Consider the following 21,665-nt stretch of genomic DNA (forward strand, 5'->3'; position numbering starts at 1 on the left):
CCAAGACACATGGAGAGAGAGAGGGAAACAGCAGATGGAACTGGATCGTTTTTTATAGCCTAGGCTCAGATGCCAAGCAGCACCACTACCACCATTGTATTAGTCAGGGTTGTCCAGAGAAAGAGAACCAATAGGATAGATAGATAGATAGATAGACAGACAGACAGACAGATAGATAGACAGACATACAGACAGACAGACAAATATAAAAGGAGATTTATTATAGGAAGTGTCTCATACAGTTACAGAAGCCAAGAAGTCCCATGACCTGCTACCTGCAAGCTGGGAAACCAGGAGAGCTGGTAGAGAAATTCAGTCTGAGTCCAAAGGCCTGAGAAGAGGGGTTGGGTGGGGAGCAGTTAGGAATGGGGAGCTCATGGTGTAAGACCAGGTGTGAGTCTGCAAGCCCAAGAGCCAGGCACACCGATGTCTGAGGGCAAGAGAAGATGGACAGCTCTGCCCAAGCAGAATGAGTTCACCCTCCCCAGCTGTTCTGTTCCACTCATGCCCTCAGTGGCTTGGATGCTGCCCTCCTGCTCGGGGAAAAGCTATTCTGCTTTGCTCAGTCCACCAATTCAAACGCTCACCTCTCCCAGTGACGCCTCCACAGACACACTCAGAAATGATGTTCTACCAGCTCCCTGGGCATCCCTTCGCCTGGTCAAACTGACGCATGATATGAACCATCACAGCCACGTTCTGTGTTTTAGAACCAAGACTAGCCCCTGGTCGAGGGAAGAGATCTCAGGCTCTACCCCCTCAGCAGAGGAGGAGTCTCAATGTCACAGCATAAAAAGAACGTGTGAGTGAGACGGTCTGCTTCCCACACGGTCATGTTTGGAAAACACAACCTGTCATAATCCCTTGAAAAAGAACTCTGTTCCTCCGACACAGCTGGTGACCAGGTTCCTAAGCACTGGAGAAGGAGAAATAACAACACGTTTCAGATATTACTGGGCACTGGTTCTGCACCTGCACCGCAGTGGTTGCAACATCACGGCTCGGTAATACGGACTTCCCCTCCTCAAGGTTCATCCGGCTACAGACACGTCACCATCCCCCAAGGGGACCAGCCAGTGATCCAGTGGCAAATTGATCACACTGAATCTCTTCCATCATGGAAGGGGCAGCATTTTTTTCTCACTGAAATAGAAACTCTAGGAGTTCCCATCGTGGCTCAGTGGAAAAAAATCTAACATCCACGAGGACGCAAGTTCAATCCCTGGCCTTGCTCAGCGGGCTAAGGATCTGGTGTTTACTGTGAGCTCTGGTGTAGGTCACAGACGTGGCTTGGATCCTGGTGTTGCTGTGGCTGTGGTGTAGGCCAGTGGCTACACCACTGATTCAACCCCTAGCCTGATTCAACCCCTAGCCTGATTCAACCCCTAGCTCTGATTCAACCCCTAGCCTGGAAACCTCCATATACCACAGGTATGGCCTTAAAAAGACAAAAAAAAAAAAAAAGAAAAGAAAAGAAAAAAGAAAGAAAGAAAGAAAGAAATAGAATCTCTAAATGTGGATTTGGGAGTCCCCTGTGGTTCAGCTGGTGAAGGATCTGGTGTTGTCACTGCTGTGGCTCTGGTAACTTCTGTGGCACAGGTTCAGTCACTGGCTGGGGAACTTCTGCATGCCACAGGCATAGCCCGCCCCCCCAAATCGGATAGATATAGATACAGATATATAGATATACATACACATATACATATATGGATTTGCCTTCCCTGCTGTCCATGCTTCCACTAAAACCACCATCTGTGAACTTCCTAACTGTCTAAGCCACAGTCATGGTATTTACTTGAGAGTCAAAGTAAGGAGGAGAAAGTGACTTCCACAAATCGAAATAAGATATGGGCAAGTTACAGAATGAATATTTTATCTTCATCGACTTCAAACTAATCAAGGGTCCTTTATGGCAATATGAGACCAGCAGATGTTATGTTTCAGGGAAGAATTACTTTAAAGATGCCTGCCCCACCAAGGACAATCAATTTATTATGAAAATTAGCTGAAGGAAAAATAAAACACTGTGTGATTTATTATAGGAAAAAGTTTAACTGTCCACCAAACTTCCTACAAGTTGCAGACCTAGAAATGTGTTATTTGATTCCATTTTTTAAAAAAATCCATCACCACTTTTATCCTTACAGCCATGCTGAAAATAGTGCCCATGTGCCAGGGTTGCATCACACAACGTAAATCTGGACTTTTCCTGGGGAGTTGAAGCTGTCCACAGTCAAGATTCCTGGCAGGAAGTCAGCTTTTCACCCATCCCAGATGGACCCCTGTCTGGATCATGACTCCACCACCGAAAGGGGCCCTGCCTCGGACCGCCTGGCCAGCTCCCAGCTGTCCTGCAAACGGCCAAGACACACTCTGATGTCATCTCTGCCCCTGGCAGGTGCTGGCACAGTGGCTTCGGGCCCTCTCCTTTCCCCAGAAACAGTTCTGTCTGTCCTCTTGGCCTGTGGCAGGTCAGAACCGAATCATCGAGGCACTGCCCAAGCCCAGCCTCATTCCTGAAGTAGGAATGTCGGCTGGTGGGGCAAGATCTGTTTGTTTTCTTTAAAAGTCTCCTTGCGAGGTAAGTTCAGACCCAGCCAGTCTCTGGGTAGAAGCAAAAGCAGCTGCAGAAAGGGTCTCGAAGTGGCACCTGCATTCGCCCCTCCCTGGTTCACTCAGCCCCTCTTTACTAACTACGACTACAGTCTCAGAGCTTTGGGCCTAGAGAGGAGCAGGAGGTCCTGCCCAGGAGGAGGACAGCAGCAAGTGGCAACAACATGGCACAGAAGTGTAAGTAAGAGTTACTAACTCTAAAGAGGTGTGTAGTGGGAGGCAGTGGCGTGCGGGGGGAGGCAGGGAGTTGTACTGGTCAAGTCTCCTTCAGACACATGGAACAGAAATCTGTACCAAACCAGCTCAAATAAAAAGGAGAGTTACTGCTTCACTGGGAGGTTCCGGAGTATCAGCTTCAGGTACAGCTGGCTCCAGAGACTGAAGCAATTATGCCACTTGGGCTCTGTCGGTATATGGCTTTCCTCTGCATAGAGGTGCTCTTCCTATGCAGGCAAGAGTGCCACCAGCAGCTACAGATTCATAGCATCCCAAGTAAGGAGAGTAAGTGAAAAGAGCAATTCTCGGGAGTTCCCACTGTGGCTCAGCAGGTTACACACCCAACTAGTATCCATGAGGACATGGGTTCGATCCCTGGCCTTGCTCAGTGGGTTAAGGATCCTGAGTTGCTGTGAGCTGTGCTGTAGGTCACAGATGTGACTCAGATCCTTCATTGCTGTGGCTGTGGTGCAGGCCGGCAGCTGCAGCTCCAAATTGACCCCTAGTCTAGGAACTTCTACATGCTGTAGGTGCGGCCCTAAAAAGTGAAAGAAAGAGAGAGAGAAGGAGAGGGAGAGAGGGAGGAAGGAAGGAAGGAAAGAAGAGAAGAGAAGAGAAGAGAAGAGAAGAAAAGAAAAGAAAAGAAAAGAAAAGAAAAGAAAAGAAAAGAAAAGAAAAGAAAAGAAAAGAAAAGAAAAGCACTTCTCTCTTGCAACATTCTCACATCAATCTCAGGGAAGAATCTGATTGGTCTTGTTTGGGTTATAGGTCCACCCTGAGCCATTCTCTGTGGCCAGGGTGTTGGATCCTCTGATTGGCCAGCCTGTGTCTTATGCTGACCCCTGTAGGAGGGGCAGAGCTGTGACTGACAGCCCTACTGGGACCATATAGCTTGAGGGAGTTCCCCGAAGGAACCCAAAGAAGGAGTGTGAGAAAGCACACTGGGCAGATGGAACTCACTTCCCCAGTCTACTGCCCAAAGCTTCGCTGAGAGGGCAGCATATGAGCTGGTTCTGACGGCTGGGCAAGATTTACCAGGGGCGAGCCAGGAGGGCGAGGGAACAGGTGTGGGACAGGAGTGACCCTGCAGCACGGCTTAGGAGAGGGCTATAAACTGAATGTTTGTGTCCCACCCCCCAAAATTCATATGTTAAAACCTAATCCCCCAAGTTCCCATCATGGCTCAGCGGTTAGCAAACCCAACTAGTATCCATGAGAATGTGGGTTCAGTCCCTGGCCTCGCTCAGTGAGTCAAGGATCCAGCATTGCCATGAGCTGTGGTGTAGGTCGCAGATGTAGCTCGGATCCCACCAAATCCCAGCTGAAAGCACACTCGGGTGTGCAACACAGAGAACCAGAGGAAAAACAGGGTAGAATGGGTGGATGTGGCTACTGGCAGGTGGACCTGGTCCCTGCAATGGGCTGGCTGGAGCCTCCAGGGATGAGAAGGACAGCTGCTGTTGGGCTTTAATGGCAGAGGCAGCAGCATCCATGAGCCAGGAGTGCAGAATTTGGAATCTACCCTTCGGGCTTTGAATTTCTTGTATTAAAAAAAGTATAGAACTATGTACCAAAATTCCACCAACCAGAGGTGATCACTGTTAGCAATCATACACACACACACACACACACACACACACACATGGTTATAGATGTATGTATCTCCCTCTATACTTGTACATACGTTTTCTTATCTATTTCTGTATTTTTCACACAAAGTACATAGAGGAAATATACCCATCAAATGCTTCATTTAACAAGATAATGGGGGAGGCAGGAATAGGTTTTGAGACCCTGTTATCCCCTTTAAAAGTCTCTTTGCGAGGTAAGTTCAGGCCCAGAAAGTCCCTGGGTAGAAGCAAAAGCAGCTGCAGAAACGTCATTTAACCAGATAACGGGGGACGGGGGGGAGGGGTATGGTTTTGAGACCCTGTTTCACAGCGATAGGTATGAAGAGTGGTACATGCCATTGCCTCATCTAACAGGAAGGAATCTGAACTCAGAGGGAAGGAAACAACTTGTCAGTCGCCAGTGGATCAGAACGCTGCTCCAGGTCCAGCGCACTCAGGGCCCCTCCAGTGGGTGACACTGCTGTGTGGTGAGTCCCTCCTGAAGGTGACACCTGTGCTGAACACCAGGAAGGTGGGCTGTGGTCTTGCGTTGCAGGCAGCAGCTGCGGGAGCTGGTGAAAGCCCACCTTGGACTCCGGCAGGAGATTCTGGGGCTCACACACCCCTCAATCTCACAGCAGCCTGCAGGAAGCTGCGGCTTTCTGGCCAAGATCCTGGACCCTGCCTCCCAGAAGCTGCCCTCTTCCACCCTCCAGCTGAGCCCTGTCACCAGACAGAGGGACGGCCCTAGACTTTACCTCTGGCCCAGAGACAGGTGTAGTTGGTTCAAGCAAAAGCCATGGGTACACCCCGAGCACGTCCAGACAGTCAGCATTGATCTTGGTGCTGTCAGGGGACAACGTATTTCCTTTGGCCCCATTAACAAAGCTAGTCATTAGCAAAGGTCATGGCAGTGGACATCAGGGGCCCTGACGAGGCATCCAGCCTCCTGGGAGGCCACTCCATCACCCCGAACCCCACCCTGGGAGCTAGGGCCAGTGGAGCTATTAAAGGTCAGCAGGGGACACACCCAGCAGGGCTGCAGTCTTGGAGGCAAGGGAGGACAATCACAGCAGAGAGTTAGGGCCCATAGGATAAGAGAACGGGCTTTGGAGCCTATTAACCTGGGATCAAAGTCCCTTCCAGCTCTTGCTGGCTGGCTGACCCTGGCTGCACTGCATTCCCTCCCTGAGCTTCACCCTCCACATCTTAAAATGGGATTACTCAGAATGCCTACCCCCTGCGTTGTTGGAGGTTATAAGGTAGAGCTCTTAGCTGGACACATTAACCACAGGGTTTTTTTGCTTCTTTGTGTGTGTGTGTTTTTTTTTCTTTTTTTTCTTTTTTTGTCTTTTTAGGACTGCACTCGCGCATATAGAAGTTTCCAGGCTTGGGGTTGAATCAGAACTGTAGACACTGGCCTATACCACAGCCACAGCAACACCAGATCCGAGCTGCATCTGCAACCTACACCACAGCTCACAGCAACGCCAGACCCTTAAGCCACTGAGCGAGGCCAGGGATCAAACCCTCATCCTCTTAGGTACTAGTCAGGTTCATTACTGCTGAGCCACGACAGGAACTCCAACCACAGTTATTATTTACCTTGTGATTCTGAGAAGGAGAGAGACCACGAAGTAAACACAGGCACATGACAGAAACTCCATACACCAGACTATGTGGTTCTCATGTTCTAGACTGTACCATATCCATTTCCTGCCTTCTTAAACACAGTAATTGGGATTTAATGTTTTTCTAATAATTCACAGAATTAACACTACCAAAGGATTACATCCTGCCATCATATGGTAATAGATATCCAGGTGACCAGATGCAAGCTGGGCTATTTGTTCAATCGCTAAATGCCCCAAACCAAGGTGGCTCTGTTCGGATCATGCCCATATCAGCTTTTTTACAATTTGCTCGTCTCCTCTCTCCATCAAGTTCTCGGTTACCGCTTTTCACTGCTTTCAGCAGGCCTTGCCCAACCCATCACCGCATCCTCTACCACCACCGCCTTATAGCCTGAGCGGAGAAACCAGAAAAAGGAGCCGGTTCCAAATATATGTAAAGGGTGAGTTAACAGGTTCCCAGAGAGGAGCTGACTCTTCTGCACAACAAAAATGCTTTAGTAGAATTGAGAGCATTACCCAAGGCCTTCCATTCACATCCCATTTCTTTTTTTGTTTGTTTGTTTTTTTCTTTTTGTGGCCACACCTACAGCATAGGGAAGTTCCCAGGCTGGGGTCAAATCAAAGCTGCGGCTGCCGGCCTACACCACCTGCACAACAACACCGGATCCGAGCCACATCTGCAACCTACACCACAGCTTACAGCAATGCCAGATCCTTATCCCACTGAGCAAGGCCAGGGATCAAACCCAAGTCCTTACAGATACTAGAGTTCTTAATCCACTGAGCCATAATGAGATGAGCCCATCCCACTTCTTGGTCTCATCCTGGATGGCTGAGGTTGGGGGGGGGGGAGGGGTCAGACCCATAGAAAAGCACCCATCACTCTGCTAAGCCAGAGAGTTCCAGCATGGAGGGTGCTGTAAGATGCTTCATTTTTCAGATGCATGTAGAATCAATATCACAGAAACAATTGCCATCTTCCTTTAATATATTGTAAGAAATTAAGAGATTTCACCTGAGTGGAATGCAAGTTTCTGATGCCATGGGGTTTCTTATTCCAGCCTGCAAGGACCATGCTGAGGATGCTGAGGAAGTCATCCCAAGAAGGGCCAGAAGCTCCTAACCTCATGACTTCTCAGCGCCTTCTCCCTGGAGCACTCGTGGCCGCTCACCTGCTTGTTCCTGAGCACCCGCATTCTGCTGTGACTGGGCCGCCCTCATCCAGTGGACATGTGCAAGGTCCCATGATGTGTCAGTCACTAGGATGGGCACTGGGGGGTCCTTGCCTCCAGATTCCCCCATGCACATCCCACTTCCCACTGGCAACAGCGGTTGGTCCTAACTTGTGACCAGGGTGAAGCAAGTAGAGAGTTTCTGGGCACTCAGAGAGTGATCAGCTTTTCCCCAGTGGGAAGAGAAAAACTGTACCCAAGAGGGGCCGTTTGAGCTGAGCTTTGGATGCAAAAGAGGAAGAAGGAATGATATTCCTGGCAGAGGAAACAGCTCGTACAAAGGCACAGAGGTATGAACGTTCACAGCTTGTCTGGAGCTGAGGAAGGGCTGGGGAGGGGCTGAAGCCTGAGTGTAACGTTCCATCAGCGTCCACCACCATCACAGAGACGGTCTGAGCAGGACCAGAAAGGGATCCAGGAAACCCTTGGGGTCCCTTACATATTGGCTGGAGCCAATCTCAGGAGACCCCCCAGTCCTGCTTTAAGATTTAGGAACTCAAGGTCCCATCAGCTTCCACCCCAGTCCCAGGTGTGTCTTCAAGAGCATTTGACCGCCCCCTGGAGGCAGCATGTGCAGACTGGCCTCTGGCCCTGAGTGAACATTTCCATAGTGTGGCTGATCCCCTGGCCAGGCAGGCTAAAAATAATCTCGGATAGATATCCAGACCAGACTCTGACGCATTCAAACCAAAAAGACTCCCAAGATTTGCACAGCTGATGAAAACTGAAATATCAACAGGCTCCTCCAGCTTGGGGAGCACTTTGCCCAATCGGTGATTCAGCAAAAGATATTTGTTCACTGAGCACCTGCCAGACACCAGGAGGAGAAGGGCAGGGAGTGTGACAATATCCCTTAAATAAACCATGGTTCATCTTTAGTGCAGCTAAAAAGAACGAGGCAGCTCTATATACACCGAACTGGAAAGCTCCTAAGACATATTAAATGAACAACTGCAGAACAGGACCTCAGACTAAATTTAAAAGAATGTGTGTGTGTGTCTATATAAATGCCTGGCCAAAGGCCTGGGATGCCTCACAAACACCCCACGCAGGAGCAGTATTAACCTCTTTTTGCCAACGAAATGACTAAGGCTCTGTGTGGTTAGGTAATCTGATCATATAGCTAATAAACTGGGCTATAATAATAACCACCATGAAGATTTTACACTGCAAATCTTTTTCAAAGAACTAGAACAATACACACCAAACTTATTCATTCACTCAACAAGCTTGAATTGAATATCTACTGTGTGTCTGGCACTATTACAACCTCTGGAGAGAAAATGATGAAAAATACACGGAGTTCCCATTGTGGCTCAGTGGGTTAAGAACCTGACTAGTATCTATGAAGATGCAGGTTCAATCCCTGGACTCATTCAGTCAGTTAAGGACCTGGCATTGCCACAAGCTGTGGCATGGTTCGCAGACAGGGCTCAGACCCCACATTGCTATGGCTGTGGCATAGGCTGGCAGCTGCAGCTCCAGTTCGACCCCTAGCCTCGGAACCTCCATATGCCACAGGTATGGCCATAAAAAAAAAGAAAGAAAGAAACTCTATTATAGGTGAACAAACTGTGGTTCAAGAAACTCATCTGCCCAAGGTCACACAGCTAGTATGGTAGGCAAATAACAGCCACCCAGACCTGTGAATATGGTACCACACACGGCAAAGGAAAATTAAAGTTGGAGATGGAAATAAAGTTGCTAATCAGCTGATCTTAAAGTAGAGAGTCCAGGAGTTCCCGTCGTGGAGCAGTGGTTAACGAATCCCACTAGGAACCATGAGGTCACGGGTTCGATCCCTGACCTCGCTCAGTGAGTTAAGGATCCGGCGTTGCCGTGAGCTGTGGTGTAGGTTGCAGACTCGGCTTGGATCCCGCATTGCTGTGGCTGTGGTGTAGACTGGTGGCTACGGCTCTGATTAGACCCCTAGCCTGGGAACCTCCATATGTCACAGGAAGCAGCCCTAGAAAAGGCAAAAAGACAAAAAAAATTAAAATTAAAATTAAAAAAAAAATAGAGAGTCCACAGCTGCAGCATAGGTCACAACTGCAGCTCGGATCTGATCCCTGACCCAGGAACTCCATATACGGCAGGACAACCAAAAAAAGAAAAAGAAATAAATAAAATAGAGAGAGTAGCCTGGATTATCCAGGTGGGCCCAGTGGAAGGGGAGACAGGAGAGTCAGTGTCAGAGAGACATGATGTGAGAGAGACTCACCCGGCCATTGCTGGCTTCAAAAATCAAAGATCTGTTTGACTCCAAAGCACAGCTCTTGAAACTTCAAGAAAAAAAGGGCAGCAGAGGGCATCTTCTGTAATCTCACAGCCCAGGGAGGACCACTACTAATATTCTGGAATTATACCATGGTTGCAAATTTACATCATGAGCATTCGCCTACATCATTAAAAATTAATAGAAAACCTAACTTTCATTGGCTTTATGATTGTTCATCATATAAATGCACCGTTATTTAACTGTTCCCTTTTATTTGGCCATTAAGTTGTTTTTTGTTCTGGACCATTACAACCAATCCTGCAAAAAACATTTTTGCTTGAATTTCATTTTTTTTTTTTTAATCTTTTTAGGGCCACACCCGCAGCATATGGAAGTTCCCAGGCTGGGGGTCAAATTGGAGCTGCAGCCGCAGGCCTACACCACCACCACAGCAACACTAGGTCTGAGCCACATCTGTGACCTACACCACAGCTCACGGCAACGCTGGATCCTTAACTTACTGAAGGAGGCCAGAGATCGCACCTGCGTCCTCATGGATGCCACTCAGGTTTGTTTCCACTGAGCCATGAAGGGAACTCCTTTGCTTGAATTTCTGACTGAATCTTAGGTCTAGATTCCTAGAAGTCAAATCATTGATCCAATTGGTATGAACATTTTGAGGTTCTTAACAGCTACTGCCAAATGGCTCTCCAAAATGAAAAGTACAGGAAGGAGTCCATTTCCGATTCTTGAAAACCCCAAGGATTTTTAAAAATAATTTGATAGGTAAAAATAGTCCCTGGCTATCAGTGGAATTGAAACCTTTTTCTCATATATTTATAAGTCATTTTTTATGTCATCTATGAATCATTTGGTCATGTGCTTTTTTCCTGTTTCTATTTGCATTAATAATTTTCTAATCTGCTTTATGTATACACAACATGAACATGAAGTAATGACCCAGTGTTCTCACGTATATGACAAATATATATATTGAAAAATATTTGTCACACATATTTGCTTCGGGGAAACACTTTCCATAAATATTTGTTTGGGGGAAACATTTGCCATAAATTGTTGTTTACTCTTGCCTTCCAGCATTTGTGGTTGCTAGTGTTCTATACATTTTTTTTTCATGTTGTCAGATCTATTGCTTTTCTTTGGGATCTCACCCATTGTTCGAATCCTTAGAAAGACCCTCCCAGTCAGAGATGGGGGTAAATGTTTACATGCATTTTCTTTTATGCTGTGTGTTGCTTTTGGGTGAGGGGGGTGCATCTGCAGCATGTGGAAGTTCCCAGGCTAGGGGTCAAATCAGAGCTGCAGCTGTCAGCCTATACCACAGCCACAGCAATGCAGGGTCCGAGCCGCATCTGTGACCTACACTACAGCTCACAGCAACGCCAGATCCTTAACCCACTGAGCAAGGTCAGGGATCAAACCCTCATCCTCAAGGACACTATGCCGGGTTTTTAACCCACTCAGCCACAACGGGAACTCGCCTGCAACTTTTTAAAGTTGTACCCAAAGTCAAATACCAATCCCAAGAGATATCCAAGTTTAGCCAAAAGCAAGCCTGAACATGACACATACTAAATTATAAACATCCTTACTCTGGTCCAGAAGGGGCCCTGAGAAGCATCCCCTCTCCACAAACACATTCATGTTCAGTTTTTCTCATCTCACTCTGAGATTCCTTCATGCTTATCATCAGAGAAGATGCTGATGGTTTTTCTGGACCTTCTCACCCCACCCACTCCCCCAACCATGTTTAGCCTCACAAAGGAGCAAGGATCCCAGCCCAGGGCTCCCTGTGCTCCACTCCCCTATCCACGCTGTGCCACCACCAGAAGGAAGGATGGAGGAGGTACTCAGCTTTCCAGGGTATCTTTCATGTGTACAAGGACACATGCCATTAAACTTCTGTTTCTCTTCTGACGGGGAGTTCCCGTCATGGCGCAGTGGTTAACGAATCCGACTAGGAACCATGAGGTTTCGGGTTCAGTCCCTGGCCTCACTCAGTGGGTTAACGATCTGGCGTTGCCGTGAGCTGTGGTGTAGGTTGCAGACGCGGCTCGGATCCCGCGTTGCTGTGGCTCTGCTCTGGCATAGGCCGGTGGCTACAGCTCCGATTGGACCCCTAGCCTGGGAACCTCCATGTGCTGCGGGAGCGGCCAAGAAATAGCTAAAAAGACCAAAAAAAACAAAAAACAAATGGGGCAGGGGGAGTAAGGAGAATGGAAACTCCTCAGACCCACCCTAAGCGGTGACTGGTGTCTGCCTGTGTGGAGAAGCCCAGTCATCAAAGAGGTGGTGCATTAGAGCCTGGACCCGTAATTCTCAACTGCAGTGTCTGGTCAGCTCTGAAGTGCTTTATCAGCAATGTCTACTAATAATAAAGAACCAAATACTTCAAATGATTAACATTTTGTAAAAAAAAAAAAAATCATTGTTCTTATTGAGTATATTCACAATACTATCTCAAAAACAGAGGTGAGATATAAAGAATAACGGCAAGAATCAACTATGTATATTTGCCATCACCTTTAAATTTCCCTCCCAGTCCCATGCCACCCCAGACCCTTCAGAGAAGGACTGTCCAAATTCTGTGGCCACTCCCTTGTTCTTCTCTATGGTTGGACCATACATGTTCGTACTTTTAAACATTTTGTGCTTTTTTTTTTTTTTCTTTTTAGAGCCACCCCTGTAGCATATGGAAGTTCCCAGACCAGGGTTAGACTCGGAGCTGCAGTTCCGGCCTACACCACAGCCACAGCAACACAGGATCCAAGCCACATCTGTGATCTATACCACAGCTTGTGGCAATGCCAGATCCTTAACCCACTGAGTGAGGCCACGGATGGAACCCATATTCTCATGGACACTATGTCGGGTTCTAAACCCACTGAGCCATAGTGGGAACTCCAACATTTTGTTCAGTTTTGCATGCTTTTTAGTTTTATCTAAAATGAAACAGTATAGGAGGAGTTCCTGTTGTAGCTCAGCCATTAACGAATCTGACTAGCATCCATGAGGATTCGGGTTTGATCCCTGGCCTCGCTCAGTAGGTTAAGGATCCAGCATTGCCGTGAGCTGCGGCGTAGGTCACAGGCGAGGCTTGGATCCCACATTGCTGTGGCTCTGGCGTAGGCTGGCAGCTGTAGCTCCAATTCAACCCCTAGCCTGGGAAACTCCATATGCAAGGGTGCAGCCCTAAATAAATAAATAAATAAATAAATAAATAAATAAATAAATAAATAAATTGAAATGGTATACTTATATATACATATATATATATAATTTTGCCATTGTCTTTTTTCTTTCGACATTGTTCCTGAGACCATGCTTTTTCATGCAGCTATAATTAACTCATCAATGGGCACCACTGAATGAACATACCACAGAGTATTCCTTCTCACATTGATGAGTATGTGGCTGTGTTTCCAGCTTGGGGCAATTAGGAATTTGTTGGGGTATAATTTATATTACTATACTCTTTACCCACAGTAAGTGTGCTCTAAATGAATGCAGCTGTGCAGCCATCACCACAATCCAGGTCTAGAACACGTCCATCATCCCAGAAGTCCCCTTGTGCCCATCTGCACTCAATCCCACCCCACAGTCCCAGGCAATCACTGATCTGCTTTCTGTCCCTATAGCGTTACCTTTTCTAGAAATTTCACACAGGTGGAATCATACAATAAATAGCCTTCTGTGTCTTCTTTCATTTGGTGGAGTGTTTCTGAGGTTGATTCATCTTTTTTATTGCTGTGTAATATTTCACGATACGGACACACACCATACTTGTTAACCCACTTACCAGTTGCTGAATACTTGGATTATGTCCAGGTTTTGGCTAATATGAATAAAGCTGCTAAGAGAACTTGTGTACAAGTCTTTATGCAGACCTATGTTTTCACTTCTCTTGGGTACATGACCTGAGAGTAGAATGAGTGGGTCATAGGCTAAAGCAATGTTTAACTTTTAGGAAGCAAGGAAGCTGTCTTCCGAAGAGGCTGTCTCATCTGGCGTGCCCACCAGAGTGTGTGGGAGTTCCCGTTTCTCCACATCCAAGTAGCAAAACCACTTGGTTCCGCCAGTCTCCTCTATCACACCTACTTTAGTTCAGTAAGTAGTGTGTGAATATTCTTCATCATATTTTCTTTTGGGGGGGGGCAACCCAAGGCATATTGAAGTTCCCAGGCTAGGGGTTGAATTGGAGCTGAGCTGCAACTACCTGCCTATGCCTACGCCACAGCCACGCCAAATCCGAGCCACATCTGCGATCTTCACTACAGCTCACGGCAATGCTGGATCCTTAACCCACTGGGCAAGCCCAGAGGTCAAACCTGTGTCCTCATGGATACTAGCTGGGTTCGTTACCACTGAGCCCCAACGGGAAACCCCCATCACGCTTTCTCTTTTTGTTTTGTCTTTTAGGGCCGCATTAGCGGCATATGGAGGTTCCCAGGCTAGGGGTGGAATCAGAGCTGAAGCCACCCACCTACACCACAGCAACACAGGATCTGAGCCACATCTGCGACCTATACCACAGCTCATGGCAGCACCAGATCCTTAACCCACTGAGCGAGCCCAGGGATCGAACCTGCATCCTCATGGATGCTAGTCGGGTTTGTTACCACCAAGCCACGATGGGAACTCCCTATCATGCTCTCTTTTTTTTTTCTTTTCTTTTTTGGTTTTTAGTGCTGCACCTGCAGCATATGGAGGTTCAAGGGTCAGGCTAAGGGTCAAATCGGAACTACAGCTGCCAGCCTAGACCACAGCCACAGCCACCCAGGATCCAAGATGGGCCTGTGACCTACACCAGAGCCCATGGCAACGCCAGATCCTTAACCCACAGAGCGAGGCCAAGGATCGAACCGGCAACCTCATGGTTCCTAGGTGGATTCATTTCTGATGTGCCACGACAGGAACGCCCCATGCTTTCTTTTTTTGTTTTCTTTCTTCTTCATTCCACTTCTTCACATCTACTGTGTTGGAAGCTATACCCTCTATTTTCCTTTTTAACAAGTGGTTAATTTTTTTACATATTTTAACATACATACTTCACCTATCAAAATCGGATTTTAATTAATATCGAGGTTCACAACGTCAAAATGACCCACCGTGTGGGAGGTGGAGTGAAAAAACTCGGTGCGTGGGGATAGATACAATGAGAGTCATCCTGCATTAAGGGAAAGGTGGGTGGAAATTCTTGACACAATGACCTTTACTTTCGTAATGCTTGAAATTTTCCGTAGGCTAATTTTAGAGCCAGGATCTTTACCCTCCTCCTGAATAGCACGAGAATTTTACAGGGCCTTTTACTCCAGTCGCTCCGCCTTGATGTGCACGCTACTGTTGCCTGGTGTTTTTGCTGTACTTGGCTGTTTGCTTCAACCACAAATTAAGTGACGTCATCATCACCAAGGCAGCGTCAGAGGACCCCACACATACAATACTTGCCTTGCCCACCACTCCTCCTTGCAACTCAGACCCTTGGCAATCAGTTTCCATTGGCTTGAAGGACGCGCGCACACACACAGTGGGGCTTCCTCACCCCCAGATTCCCCTGCAGTGTCAAAGGAAACTTAAATTCTCCAGCCCAGTTGACCTCTAGCTATGGTAAGGTCTTGGGACCCATGACACATGGGTCCCCTGCGTGTTGGCTAGATGTCCCCTAGGTTGGCTAGAGGTCTCACAGTCTCTTCCTGTACTCTTCCTGGGGGAAGCAGAATAATGGCCCCCAAAGATGCCCACAGCCTAATTCCTAGTACCAGAGACTATGTTACCCTCCCTGGCAAGGAAGAATTAAGGTTCCAGGTGGAACTAAGATTGCAAATTAAATTGCATTAAAACAGGGAAATTAGCCTGGATTATCCAGGTGGGCCCCAGTGTCATCATAAGCGTTCTGAAAAGTGGCAGAGGGAGGCAGAAGAAAAAATCAGAGAGATGGTAGCATAAGAGGGACTTAATCTGCTGTCACTAGCTTTGAAGAAGGGGCCACAGCTAAATGCAGGCAGCTTCTAGAAATTGGAAAAGGCAAGGAAACAGATTCTCTCCTAGAGCCTTCAGAAAGGAACGCAGCCCGGCATACACCCTCATTTTAGCCCAGGGAGACCCATTTCAGATTTGACCTACAGAATGGTAAGCAAATAGGTTTGTGCAGTGTTAAGGCACTATGATGGTGGCGATTTGTTACAGAAGCAACAGGAAACTAACATACTTCCCTCCAAAGCATCACCATCTGTCTGTCCACCCACCAGAGTATAAGCCCCATGACCCCAGAAGCACACCATCTTATTCACACTCAGCCCAAGGCCTTGATGGTGAGCAAATAAACCTGAGGGCTGGGAAGAGCTGAGAAATCACTCAGGCCACCTAATTATTTTCAATGAAACAGAAAACTAAGGCACAGAGAAGGGAAATGACTTGCTCAAGGCTAAACAATCTGAACTAGCCTAGGCCACCACCCTGCCCTCTGGTCCCAAAGCCATAGAAACCCCAGGACAGACCCACATGCCAACTCACCATCAGGAACAGGTTTGTCGTGTGGCATAAGAAACCCTAGGAAACTCAGACCAGCTGGGAAAATGCAGGTCAGTTAAGACCCGGAGAAGATGTCTAAAATGACTTGACCAGGAATTTCCGTTGTGGCACAGCAGAAATGAATCTGAGGATGTGGGTTCGATTCCTGGCCTCACTTAAGGGGGTCGGAGATCCAGTGCTGCCATGAGCTGTGGTGTAGGCCACAGACATGGCCGGGATCTGGCATTGCTGCAGCTGTGGCATAGGCCGGCAGCGGTAGCTCTGATTCAACCCCTAGCCTGGGAACTTCCATTTGCCTGGGGGTGGCCCTAAAAAAAAAAAGAAACAATATGCGCTCCTGCTGGTGCCTGTAAGGAACCTGGGCGCTCTTGTTATTATCATCATTACCAGCACCATCAACCCAGGGGCTTCAGCCCCTCAGGCCATCGACTTCCAGGCATATCTTGCTTTAAACAAAACTAGGACAATCCAGATTTCTAAGAGCAAACCACGTGGCTGGAAGGAGGGAGGGTGTATTACCGAGAGAAAGGATTACTCGCTGAACCAAAGGCCCCGTTACTGGAGAAAGAGAAAAATCCCCCTGACTTGTGAATGGAATCGGTTTTTGTTTTGTTTTTCGTCTTTTTTTTTTTTTTTTTTTTTTGTCTTTTAAGGCCGCACCCGTGGCATATGGGGGTTCCCAGGCTAGGGGCTGAATCACCAGAGCCGCAGCAATGCCAGATCTGAGCTGCATCTGCGACCTACGCCACAGCTCACAGCAATGCCCGATGCTTAACCCGCTGAGTGAGGCCAGGGATCGAACCTGAAACCTCAAGGTTCCTAGACGGATTCGTTTCCACTGTGCCACAACAGGAAGTCCTGGAATCAGTTTTGTTTGGGGACAATCTCCGACACGCTGGCTGTGCCCCGTCTGGCCCAGGCAGCTCCCTGCACAGTCTCCCTCTGCTCCCGTCGCCTGTGCCCCACCCCACCCCACCCCCAAGCCGGCCTCTCCACCGCCCCCACCCCCGTGAGTCCCAGAAGCCTCAGGGCCTGAGGATGACCAGGTGCATCCAAGTAAGTTCACGCCCAGCTCTGGGGAGGGACCCAGGTTTACACGTGAGCCCCGCGGGCTTCCCTCCTGCACAACACAAGGGCAATCACGGCACCTGCCTCGTGCAGTGGTCACGCAGGGGCTAACTGAGACCCTGTGTAAAGCACCTGGTCTGGCCACGGTGGTGTTATCGTTCCTAGTATCAGCTGGGAGGCTCCGGCGCAAGGCAGGGCGGGTAAGAGAGGAGCACCTGGAGCCCCTGGTCCCAGCTCTCTGTGTTTCCTTCCTGCCCCCGTTCACTCTTACACACACACACTTCTGACATGGTTGTCACTTCCATCGGACCAGAATGTTGCATTCCCCCTTTTTGACAGAACTGCCAAGTGCATTTTTTTCATATTATTACAAGTCTCAACTAGAGTGAAATCAGCTGCAAGTAAAAGAATACCTGACTCGCAGCGGCTGAAACAATAAAGATGTTTATCTTGGGCAACAAGTCACATCAACAGAAATGTCACCGAAGCGTCATTTTTTTTGTGTGTGTGTCTTTTTTTTTTTTTTAGGGCCACACTCGAAGCATATGGAGGTTCCCAGGCTAGGGGTTAAATCGGAGCTGCAGCCGCTGGCCTACACCACAGCCACAGCAACGTGGAATCTGAGGCGCGTCCTTGACCCACACCACAGCTCATGGCAACGCCCGCTCCTTAACCCACTGAGCAAGGCCAGGGATCGAACCGGCGTCCTCATTGATACTAGTCAGATTCATTTCCACTAAGCTACAGGGAACGCCCCATTTTTTTTTTCTTTTTAGCATAATTTTTCCAAGTAGCCATCACCAGTATGCCAGCTTTTTGTCCCTAAGACTTGTCACCTCAGGGTTGCCTCAGCTCCACACCCTGCCAGTGACTGAAAGAAGGTGAGGTTCCTCATGTTTTTTTCCCAGGTCTTTTTAAAGAAGGGCCCAGGAGTTCCTGTCATGGCTCAGGGGTTAATGAAACCAACTAGGAACCATGAGGACAGGGGTTCGATCCCTGGCCTTGCTCAGTGGGTTAAGACTCTGGCATTGCCATGAGCTGTGGTATAGGTTGCAGATGCAGCTCAGATCTTGCACTCCTGTGGCTGTGGTGCATGCCAGCAGCTGCAGCTCCGACTGGACCCCTAGCCTGGGAACCTACATATGCTGCAGGTGCGGCCCAAAAACAAAAAAAAAAATACATTTTTAAAAATTAAAAATTGAAAAAATAAAATTAAAGAAGGGCTCAAACTGCCTCCCAGAGATCCACTAACAGACATCCCCCTTGTCAGGAGGGCGTCCTCTCCTAATTCAGTCAGGGAAATGGGCTGTTTCTGTTGGCTTGCCCCTTTCACAGATCATCCACTAGGCCGAGGGAGAGACTCTTCCAGAACATAAGTAAGAAAGCAAGAGGGAGAAAGCGGCTTCCAATCTACATGATGAGCCCCCTCACTGATCGGAGGGAGCTGGAGCCCAGAGGGGTGAGGGGCCGCATCCAGAGACCACACTGGACTCTACAGAAGGACCCAGATAAAAACCCAGCCGCTGGCCCAACAAGCTCTCCAAAGGGCAGGAGCCCGGTCCCTAGGACACCTGAGCTTGGCCAGAGGTGACTCACGGACAAAGTCCACACCATTGCAGAAGTGTGCCCCTGACATGCTCCAAAGCACCTCGCCCACCTCCAGGCCCACGGCTGGGGGAGCCACTGCTCTTCCTGCCCCTCGAAGGAGCTTGGCAGGCAGGTCAGCAGGAACCCAGAGCCTGACAAACAGCATCTCTGTAGCTGCCTGGCCCCCCGCCAAGCTGCCTCATTCCCTGGGGCTGATCTCATGTTTCTGAAGAGACTCAAGACGACTGAGGTCTGTGTGTTGCCTCTCATGGTTCAGTTCTGCTGCCAGCAAAGGAAGTGGCCCAGGATAGGGACCAGGGGCCACGTTTAGAGGTGGGAACGCAGCATCCCTCCCCCCAACCCACCCCTGCACTGGCCGAGACCTCTGCCTCTGCCACACAGGCCCCATCGCAGAAGAAACTGAGCAACACTCTCTAACCTCGGAGATGAGGTCCGGCCTGATCTGTCTTCCTGCCTCCATCAATCTGAAGGCGTCCCTCGAAGAAGTTTTCATATTCTGGCTCTTTCTGCCCATTTCACTCCAGACTCCTGAAAAGGGAACAAAAGGTAGTCAGACTTCATCAGAAGAACTAAGAACCTCTTGGAATTCAGTTCCACTGTCCCAAAGGGAGCCGGAGAGCTTACCTGAGGCCCGTGCTTGATGACAAAAGTAACTGTTGATTGAGCCTAGTGCTGGCCCGGGCGCCCACTCCAGCCTTTCTGTGGTCACTGACAGCAAAGGCTCTCAGTATACGGAGGCCCAGCATGTGATCCCTGCCAAAAAAAAAAAAAAAAAAAAAAGTCTTCATGCTCTTGACCTCCACTTCCAGATATTCTTTCAGGGCAAAACACCTGCTGTGGGCAAGGTCAACAGCAGATGATAGGTGAGCACCCTGGGGAAACAGCACAGAGTCAGGCCCCCAGGACACTGAGCACCCTTCCACTTCTCTCCAGGGCATCAATCTCACAACCACCACTACCCACCCACCCAGGCTGCAGCTCCGAATCAAGGCATTTGTTCCTATTTGTGTTCACTTAAGCTTGTTTATTTCTTTTGCAAAACCACAAGGGCCAAAAAAATCATGTCGGGGAGGAGAGAAGGCCTCGTCTATTTGCCATCCTCTTCTTGGCCTGGCCAAGGGGGACTGGACCCAGCAGCTGGCAGCTTTAAAGTTTCCTTGCAGAAGTTTTTCTCAGAATGGCAGCTCCCAGCCTTCAGAGCTTGAAAAGCCTGCATACCTTGAAAGTATGCAGGCTGCCGGGCTATGAGCACAGAGTGGAATTTTCCATTTATAGAATAATACTCTTCATACCACTCTGGGGGCCGGCGTTCTCATGGTAAGAGCTCAGAGTTCAGTGTCAGCAAACCTGCCACGCTTCTGCAGGAGCCTCACGCCATCCGGGCCCTTTTATTTATTTTTGGTGGGAGAGGGGAGGAAATAAAGGAATAGCTTTTTAACTTGAGTGCCAACACAAACTTGGAAAAGGAACTGGGTTGGCAAGTGCAGAATATCACTGCCTGGTTTGGGGACTTAAATCAACCGTTACGGAGTAGGAGGTGAGGAAGAGACTGAAAAACATATCTCCCACCCCACATGCAAACAGGTGGCCAGAACAGGCATCACGTTACTGCCTGAAGGCCTTCCCCGTGCCTGCTGCCCAGCCCCCCGACTGCTCCTGAGTGCAGGGGCCCACGTCAGAGGCGCAAAGCCCCATCTCATTTCTCTTTTTCCTGTCTCCCCTGTGTGCCACACTTGATTTCTGCTGATGCGTGCACAGACTCGACGTCTGAAATTCCTTCGGGACCCATGGTATAGAGGGAAGGCCCCCAAGCCAGTCATGACAAGGTCTGAGTCCTAGTTCTGGCTGTGATTTTAAATTTCCCATGTGACCTTAAGCCCTTCTCCTCCCTGGGTCTCATTTTCTCCATCTGTAAAGCCAGATCCCTTCCACTGCTAACATTCTGATTCACTGATTCATGCTAATATTAACTCATGCCAGCCCTAGGTTCTGAGCATCCCCTGCCGGGCCGTCCTAAACCTGCTGTGCACAGCCAGACCCATAAGCCTAGCCTCACACCTAGTGACAGCTGCGACATCAGCTCCTCCAGAGAGGGGAAGGGAAACCCTGCCGGGGCCCCATGAAGCCAACCCTGCCTGCCAGCTAAGCCACCAGAGGAGGCATTTTCCTTGTTCCACAGTACCCTACAAGAATGCTCCCAGGAGAGTTAAAAACCCAGCTTTGCCACAGCCATGGTGTAGGTTGCAGCTGCAGCTCGGATTTGATCCTTGGCCCTGGAACTTCCATGTGCTGGGGGGGCAGTATATGGAATAAAAAAAAGAATGCTTCCAGCAGCTAATACCTTTCCTACTTTCCATTTAAAAAAAAAAAAAAAAAAAAGTATTGCCCTTTCTCCTGGGAAGGGCATGACCACCTCACAGCCATCTAATCAAAAATCTTCCGATTTATTTTCCATTGTTTCTACAAAAATATTTTATGCATTTCAAAGTATTAAATAGTGACGCTGAATATGCTTTGTTTTTCAAACTGCACATACAGCTCAGATTTTAATAGAGATGAACCCCGGAGGAGGGGGCGGGAGTGACGAGCTACCCACACACCAATCACTGTCCTAAGGCTGGAAGACTCTCTGGCCTAGCCCTCATTCCTACCTAAGTCACTAGCTAATGTCCACCAGGGTATCAGAACATCTGCTGGGAGGTGCTGCGTGTTGTAGGAAAGCCCTGCGTCCTTCCACTACTTCCTAGGCAAAAACCATCGTAACCTCTCTGAACCTCAGAGGTCTGCGCGAGGATTTCACCCAGTGGAAAGCTCTCCAAAGCACCGTGCAAACGGAAGTTACTCGGCTGTTGGGCGGTTCTGACTTGAAAACTGCATCCTTAGATCGCGCCAAGTCCTGCCTCCCCACAGCTTT

General features: G+C 48.6%; 1 protein-coding gene across 1 annotated transcript in view; it reads right to left on the reverse strand.

Annotated features, from left to right (window-relative positions):
• The window catches only part of LOC106506135 (uncharacterized), a 155,824-nt gene that overhangs the window by 133,452 nt on the left and 707 nt on the right, over positions 1-21,665 (reverse strand). Inside the window, exons 3-4 of the mRNA XM_084997505.1 lie at positions 19,376-19,504; positions 19,170-19,279 (exon numbers count right to left, since the gene is read on the reverse strand). Coding sequence (XP_084853631.1) covers positions 19,267-19,279; positions 19,376-19,504 — 142 coding nt within the window. The 3' untranslated portion in view covers positions 19,170-19,266. The remainder of the gene's footprint in view (positions 1-19,169; positions 19,280-19,375; positions 19,505-21,665) is intronic.

Source organism: Sus scrofa, chromosome 14 (genome assembly GCF_054392235.1).
Source record: "Sus scrofa isolate SSC_HxYL_T2T_F1_AM1 chromosome 14, Sscrofa_HxYL_maternal_Yorkshire_Landrace_v2.0, whole genome shotgun sequence".
NCBI classification, from domain to species: domain Eukaryota; kingdom Metazoa; phylum Chordata; class Mammalia; order Artiodactyla; family Suidae; genus Sus; species Sus scrofa.